The sequence below is a fragment of the Parasteatoda tepidariorum genome, chromosome 7, assembly GCF_043381705.1.
Source record: "Parasteatoda tepidariorum isolate YZ-2023 chromosome 7, CAS_Ptep_4.0, whole genome shotgun sequence".
Lineage (NCBI taxonomy): Eukaryota > Metazoa > Arthropoda > Arachnida > Araneae > Theridiidae > Parasteatoda > Parasteatoda tepidariorum.
The window spans coordinates 90,029,528-90,038,250 of record NC_092210.1 but is presented as its reverse complement, the minus strand read 5'-3'; the positions used below and the strand labels follow the sequence as shown (position 1 = coordinate 90,038,250).

At 30.0% G+C, this 8,723-nt stretch overlaps 1 protein-coding gene across 2 annotated transcripts in view; it reads right to left on the bottom strand.

Annotated features, from left to right (window-relative positions):
- LOC107444770 (puratrophin-1) overlaps nucleotides 1-8,723 on the bottom strand; it is a 259,571-nt gene that overhangs the window by 126,529 nt on the left and 124,319 nt on the right. For both annotated transcript variants that reach the window (XM_071182930.1, XM_071182931.1), the window contains exon 10: nucleotides 6,267-6,405. In XM_071182930.1, the coding sequence (XP_071039031.1) occupies nucleotides 6,267-6,405 (139 nt within the window). The remainder of the gene's footprint in view (nucleotides 1-6,266; nucleotides 6,406-8,723) is intronic.

Sequence of the window (8,723 nt, the reverse complement as noted above, 5' to 3'; positions counted from 1 at the left end):
GGTGGGAAAGACTTTAAAACAAAACTTACAACAGTTACTTTTCTCAACAACTGAAATTTAGAATAGTGTGATTAAGAAAAATATGTGAACTGTTTGCAATTTCAAATTAATATTGAAATGCACAGGTTTAGAATTTTCTACAGTGAAAAGTTTTCGGAACTTCAGTGTTCAAAAAAGTATACGAAAGCTAGACGTTAAGAGCGTATACAATGAGCGAGCAAAGCGAGCATCGGATTGCGAAGCAATGCGAAATGAACTGCGAAAGCAGTTCCGGGGGTTGGTGAGCGCTAGCGAGCAGGGGACGAAGCTTCCTAGTTTTAAATATATTACGTATTCTACGGGTGCAATTTTCTCTGTAGTTTATACTGTTTTTTTTCTTTCTTTATTATTATAATTTTTTTATTTTGTTTAACCATAAAGAGGATTGTTTTCAAACGACATTAAATAATTTTTATTTCATTTTCTTTCAAAACGTATAAATGTTATCCTTTGTTTTAGTAGATCTTTTTGTCATTAAACGAAGTGAACTTCAGAGTTGAAAGCAAAGAGACAAAAGTGATTGAATGAAATAGAATCATCAAAAATTTTAAAAACATAAGAAAAAACCTTTTCTGAACAGTCAAACAGATTTTATAAATCAAATCTATTGCAAACAAGGTAGATTTTAAAAAAAAATTTTTAAAAATTTTTAAATTTTGAGTATTGTTTGCTCAGCAGTTATGTTTTGTCTACCAGACTAACATTTTGTCTGCGTCAAGCAATGATTTTTACAACTAAACAACATGATAGATATAAAAAACACTAAAATGTAAAAGGATATTTTAATAAAAATACTTTATTATTCAGCAGATGCTTGGCCGGAGCTATCAAATGAAAAAGGGATGTGCAAAAATTCTTTTTTAAAAGGAATTAAGAGAACGCGGGAAAAGAGCTTCATTTCATTATGTATTAATAACTTAAGGCTTAAAATATGTAAAAAGGGAGTTCAGCGTACCTAGAGTTCTTCCGAAAAATCAAAATGTAAACAAGTTATGAGAGAATAACTCAGGATTTGATCGTTAGAAATATCAGTGTTTGCAATTTCGTGGTGTACTTAAAAATCTTTCATTCTGCACTTCCACATATTGTGGCAGAATTGCGGCGACACGGCGACATTGTCGCAGAAAGTTACAGATTTTTCGCAGAAAGATTATTCATTTAAGGAAGGAAAAAATTTTGGTTTTTCTTTCTGCATAACTTTTCGAAAAATGCTTTTCTTTTTTTCTTCGGCAGAATCCTAAGATGTTTTTCTTTTCCATCAGAGAGGAAAGAAATAATCGTGATTTTTCCATTCTCAATTGGGATTTTTTTTTAAAAAAGTATGTAATAACTGGCTTCAGCTAGAATTTCAAATTAATAATATAAAATAAAAAAAAATCAGAAATCGCGAAAGTTTAAAAGATAGTTCGCTCTAGAAATGTTCTTTCTTTCATTTTTTTCCTCTTTAAAGAACACCGTGTTTTATACACACTTATTTCAGGATCTCTTTTTTAAAGAGTATGTGAGGATCAAAATAGGAGTAAAGAGTCTTTTTTAAAGAGTGATTTCGTCGTCGTTTCGGAGTTACCGCACGAATTTTACGACTTTTAACGTATGATAGAATTTTAATTTATCATCGCTTAATTTATTTACGAATTTTAGTTTGTGTAATGATTTACAAAATTCAAAAGAGGAAATAATGAGTATTTTTTCACCTACAAAATGTGAGAAAGCATCTATAATATTAAAATTAAAAAAATATATAACTTTCACAACTAAAATTTTTTATTCATTTTTATTCTATAATTTCTTCTATAAACGCAACGTTTCTGATACTTTAAATTAGTAATGGTTATACAGTTAAAACCCGCTATAGTGAACAAGGTTTATAGTGAACTCCCGGATACAGTGAGTGAAATATTCGCTCCTGAGCCGTGCTTTACACCTATAATATTACTTTTTGTGAATACAGTAAACCTAAAGAAGAGAGGAAATTGGATAGTAAGAACTTTTTTCTCTCTTCCACTGATTTTATTTCCTTCATTTTTTGGTCATTTTGAAATTTCTGCATAAAACATGTATACCGATTATTAAAACTATCTATATAAAACTGTATAGCCATAAGCATTTTTTTCTTGTTTGCTTCTTTTATCTCAGTTTCCCATCCCTCCATTTTTTGTACGCAAGACGAAGAGTTATAAAAAACAAAAACAAATTTTTTGTGACATAAGAAACACATTTTTTGTGACTAAATATTGTTTTTTAATCATTTTAGTAATTCTTTTTGTGGGACATTTATTTAAATAACGTGTCATAAAAGGGAGCAGTTCGGGAAAATGAGCTACAATTGCTTGCAGTACGGATAGAGTGAGCTCCCGGTTATAGTGAACAGAAATGTCGGTCCCTTGAAGGTTCGCTATAACGGGGTTTGACTGTAATTGAAAGTATCTTTGGGAGACATATAAATGCTATGGAAGTTAGAAGCCGCAGAAAGCCCGAAAAAATTCTGCCACATATCATGATTCAACCAAGAAATAGATTTAAAAAAAAAAACCTCTTTTTAATCACCCCATTCACTTTTGTGTGTGTGTTTTTTCTCTCCTTAGACAATGAAAGACTTCTACAGAACTAGACTCTCCCATTTGTTGAGGGTGGAGCAAAAGAGCAACGAACTCTTAAATAACATTTCAAAAATATCTAATGGAATGTTTCTCACCATGTCGGACATCTTCTATAAAATATTTGGATATCGATTTCGTTAGGGGCCATTTTAATACAGTCAAACCCCGCTATAGTGAACACGTAGAATGTTATTTTTTATGAATAGAGTGAACCAAAGTTGGATACAACGAACTTTTTTGTGTCTTCAACAGAAATTTTCTTCCTTTTTTTTGTAATAATTTTGAAATTTCTACTTCAAAATAAATACATATACTGATTTTTAAAACCATCCATAGCATGGAATGCAGCAATAAGCATTTTTTCGTGCTTGCTTCATTATGGAATGGGTTCAGCATTCAAAGAAGCCGCAATTTTCCAGTACCGGGACAAATACTTCAAGTCAAAACCGATGAATTTGCTAAGTGACTACTTTTATGTGCTCGAATGGCTGGTTAGTCAGGTTTAAAAAGCGGAATCACATACATTCAGGAAAAATTATCGGAGAGTTGAGAAGTGTTTCCATATCTGATGTTGAGGATTGCTCATCAGCTAAAGATTGCATGCCAGACGAAGAGAAATAAAAAATAACAGTTTTTGTTACTTTTCTCCACCATTTTTGTATTTAATTTATTTAAATACTGTGTAATAAAAGAGAGGAGTTTGAAACTATTAGTTAATAGTTGTTTGTGGAGCGGTTATAGGGAACCGAAATTTCGGTCCCTTTATCGGGGTTTGACTGCATTACGTAAGCATGTTTTTGGCAATTGGCACCAAAAAATTGAACAAACCTCCCTCATGTTTACGTAAGAAAGTACAATACCCCTTCCTTTTCACTTTTATTGTAGAAATCTTATCTTAGGACTTAATTCAAGTAACTGACGCCACTTAACTACAAAACAAAATGAACGTTTCCATTCAATTTATAAAACTTAGAGAGGAATATTTTTCAGAAATATCTTCTTTTGCCTTCTGCGATTATAACTCTTGGATTTTAGAAACTCGGAAATTTTTTCTAATTCTTTCCAAGAATTTAATCCCAAATTTTTTAATAATAGTTTTTTTTGTCAATTTTTTCCCATTTAAAAAAAAAAATATGTAAGAGGATTTTAATGTCTCACATGTTCATGACCCTTTTCTTTTCAGCAAAAATAAGCGTATCACAAATTCTTTACCACTAAGTTAGGTGCTTATATTATATTTGTACAGCCCCCCGTCGAAAAAGATGGGTTTTGTGATTGGTTTATTTTTGCTTCCAATGGGAAAAAGGAGTTAGTTCAAAATAGCCAATGAACGGTCTTTTAAATCGAAAGAGAAAAAAGCTTTACGATCGATTTCTGAGAATAAGAAAGGCCGGATTTTTTTTCTCCACATTTTTAGAACAATAAACAAAAACTTGATCTTTACAAAATTTATTTTAATGAAAAGTGCAGAAATGACGTAACATAAAATCCACCGTTTCCAAGAAGTTCCAGTTAGTTTCAGAATGAATTTGAAATATGGATGAAAAATACTAATGCAATTTTTACAAATTCCTTTTCATACAATACTCAGTATTTGTATTCTTATCTTTCAGTATTTGTAGAAAAAAAATTTTTTTTCTTCCTTTAAATTTTACTTTTTTCTTCGTTTGGTAAATAAATTAAATATTGAATAATTGACTGAATTGTAGATTAAATATAAATTAAGTTACAAAAAAAAAATCATTATTATCACAAAAATGAAATAATAATATTATTAAGATAAACTGAAAAGCATCTTAAATATTAAACAAAATTAACAAAAAAGTTGGGATCGCCGGTTGTCCATGGGTCAAATGTTTTTCATTTCTGGATGGACTCTGTTAAACGCCACACCATTTCAAATCATGGATTGCAATAACTGTCATCAATTGATGTTTGTCGTAGGATGGGTTTTCAAATCCTGCCTATGTACGTGTTTTAAGATGTCACAAAATACTTTTCCTTCATTCATATTTATATTGGAATCACCGTCAAGCCAATCATTATACATTAATAATAAAAAGAATATAAAAATACTTTAAATTATTATAATGTAAATACATTAAAAATGCTTTCTAGTAAAAAGAAAAAGAAAAACAGCAGCGGTCGCCATAGCAACTGTTTACTATTACTCTCGAACACAGTTGAAAAGTGTGTGCACGCCATCCAGCCCAAACCAAGACCCATTTTGCCAAAATTTTTAATTCTTAACTAAAAATTCGAATTCTTGGAACCCCTGGAAATTTACTGCGGAACCCTAGCCTGCCGCGGATCACCTTTTGGGAACCCTTCTTCTAATGATCAGAATAGACCGCTTTGAGTAACGGGATCGAGGAAATTATTAAAAGTAGAGAAACTCGAAAAATAATTTAAACTAGTCACTTTTGGCTCTAAATATAACAGAATTAAAAAAAAAAAAGGCATTCGAATAAATCATTAAAAAAAAAAGTTTCATTGTCTAAAAGCATTAATGGTTACTAAGACCAATGATTTTTTTAAAACCTACAAGAATTAGAATGGACTTATCTAATCAACGGGTTCAATTAAAAGAAGAGAGTTGATCCAAATAGAGTGAATCTTAAAAAAAAACAGTAAAAAATGGCTACCGTTTCGAGATGTGAGGACAAAAGAAAGAGCAGGATTGAAGATGATAGCCCCTGAGGGAGTTGTCAGAGATGTTATTCACATCCTGACCTTGTGTTATGACCTACTAATGGAAGGCAAATTTCTGTTAATTTTTAAAGAATCATTTCTTTTAACGCACACACTAGATTGAAAAGTAAAATTGAGGTTAACTCTTAATTGTCTTTACATTTAAAGAACAAAGACGTCCATTCATTTGAATCCGTTACTTTATGATATGTAACTCGTTCAATGACAAGAAAGTTTGATGTCTCGCCTCATTCAGACGAGCTGAATAGTATCAACACATAATACTGTGATAATTAGGGCTTCTTTGGGGCCCCATATGCTACAGTAATGAAGAACTGAATTTTATGGAGGTTTTTTCGACTCATTATAGATAGATATATTACAAGAAATTTGACTTGGAACCGAAAATAGAGTCCCAATGGTCAGAAAAGTATCGTTGTACCCATTTTATTGATTTTCTGACCATTATATGTCCACCATGCCGAATGCAGTTTTCTGATGATTGTTAACGTTGTCATCTAGCGGCGGAAAAATCATATCCTCGTTGACATGAGGGCGGAATGAAGCTTCGCAATGACGATGGCTCAAATGAAGCCAACCAGAAGCTCATATTTTTGTGAACAAATCGCATCTTGCGATATGTAAAAAATACAGGCTTTTCATTGACCCAATGTGTCCATTGCGAAAATTAAGCTGAATTTCACCTTTAGAAAGTCATTGATTTACGAAATATATAGATTTTTCGTGTTCACAGAATAGATTAACGAAGAAGCAAACATAAAACTGACTGATATTTTGTTTAAAGAAAGTTCAATAAAGAAGGAAACGTAAAATTAACCTTCTATTCTATTTGGAGGGCAACTGCCCCTCAGCCAGGCTTTGGGTGCATCTATTTATTCATTAGAAAATCATTCTATGAAAAATGATGACACTTACTTGACTAGATTCTTCTTGGAAAGTCTTGAGTTGCAGACACTCTTCCAATTTATTGAGTCTTATGTCAGCCAATCGAGACAGCTTCGTCATCGCTTTCCTCACTTCTCCATACAGCACTACACTCTTCTCCAGATTCTCCCTTTTTTTTTGGAATGGAAAACAACTATTTTTAGACTGTAATCCATCTAAGCACTNCAGGGTTGCCACAGAAAAAAATGAACAAAATAGTTGCTTTTAGTAGCCTAAAGCATGAAAATAGTAGCCAAAAACTAGGAAAATAGTTGCCTAATAAGAACAAAAATTCATCAAAAATATGACTAAAATTTTGTTAATGACTTAATTGTCATATACCATCATCCATTCAGTCAAGTTGGTGGCAAATATGATAATTTTCATATAAATGTTTATATATATATATATTTGAAAAGTGATTACTTAAATTCGAAATTCATGCATTGTAATACCGTTAAAAAATTGTTTTTTAATTTAAAAATAAAAAAAAATCATGCAGAATTTTGTAGCAATAATCATTGAAAAGGTGATCGAGAAATGAAATAGACTTACAATGGAATTTGTGCAGATTGAACGAATTAAAAAGTAAAGACTCAAATTTGCAATTCAAAATTTTTAAAATTTTTTATTATTTAAGAAAAAAAAGTTCAGTATGCTTCAGTTCCAAAGTTCAGTTCCAATTTATGCTTCAAAAAAAACATCTCTAGGAGTACAGAAATGTCTCCCAATAGTCTCCTTTTCTTGAAAATAGTTGCTTTTTTAGTCTTTTCAGGCAAAAAAAGTTGCCATAGTCCCCTCATGCCTAAAATAGTTGCAAATAGTTGCATTTTAGTCGCCTGTGGCAACCCTGTAAACATCCCATGCCATAGATGGTTTTAAAAATCGGTATATGTATTTATTTTGAAGCAGAAATTTCTAAATTATTGCAAAAAAAAAAAAAAAAAAAAAAAAAAAAAAAAAAAAAATGAAGAAAATAAATCAGTCGAAGACAGATAAAAGTTCGTAATATCCAACTTCCTCTCGATTTTTTGGTTCACTATATCCACAATAAAAAACATTTTAAATGTGTGCAGCAGACATGGAAGCGAACATTTCGTTCACTATATTCGGGAGTTCACTATAGCGAGGGGTTTAACTATATATGTATATATAAAACAATTTATGCAGAATTTTAAATATATTCAATATTAAGTACTTTATTTGATTACGTAAAAAAGAATGATTTTAATTTAAAATGATGTATAGTTAAACTATAATTTAAAAAAGATTGTCGGGTCTATTTTTTAGATTTAAATAAAAGTTGTCATAAAAGTGTATTGAACAAAGCTTTAACAAGATCAATATTATTGATCGCACTGAATTTATAAAGATATGAAAGGAATTAAGCAAAGAAAACTTAATAAATTCATATTACTAATGTAAATTAGTGAGTGGTCCCCATTAATTTTTTTTTTTTAAAATTTGTTAGTTCAGTATTTATTATAGGGTCCCTACATGTATAATATTTAACAAATTTGAGGTTACTGAATTTTTTATTTAAATTATTTTTAAATCCAATCATCAAGAGAAGAATTTTGGAATATCTGAATTAATATAAGACTGCATTTGCTAGATATCAAGATAGCCCCTCAAGATAGATAATCAAGATAGATTGAATTATGCAAGATATGAAAACTCGCTTTCTGGACAATCTTTCAATTTGAAGATCCAAACATGAATACATTCTCTATCTTTGTACGGTATATTTACTTACTTTTACCTTTACTCATAAGTTAGATATTTATTTTAATTAATACATTGTTTTTTTAAATTTAATTTATGAATAAAAGTTACAATGTATAATTTTTCCTGAAAAATAGTTAATGTATATAAAAAAGGCTTTGAAGAGTATTAATTTTATTTTTAAGCTCATTTCTGAAGGGTTTTTTTTAATTTTTATTATTATATTTTAATTAATTAGTTAACCACTTTCCTTACCAAGTCTTTTGAAGGAAAAAAATGCCAAATAGCAACATATATTTTTTATTTCATTAATAAATACAAGGAACTACAACAAAACATAATACACATGTTCTAAGCAAAAATTTTAATTTTTTTCATATGTAAAAAATATTTAATTTACCATCAGTTTACTATCTCAAAATTATCTCCAGGGGTCTGTCCAGACATTTTGTGAAAGGTCCGTTTTTCGTGAAATTGTGAAAAAATTACTCACATTCTTTCAACCAGGGTCCGCTTTTATGAATGTGTGCAAATAGGGTCCGTTATTGCAAAAAAAAAAAACTTTTTCAAGGAGTTTTTAAATTGTAAAGACATACAAGATTATGCTCAACACTGTAAAATTATAATTAAAAAAATTACATTTTAAAAAATAAACAACAATTGCTGCTTCTAAATTAGAGATGCAACATACAAATATTTAGTATTTAGGAAATCTCCCCATAC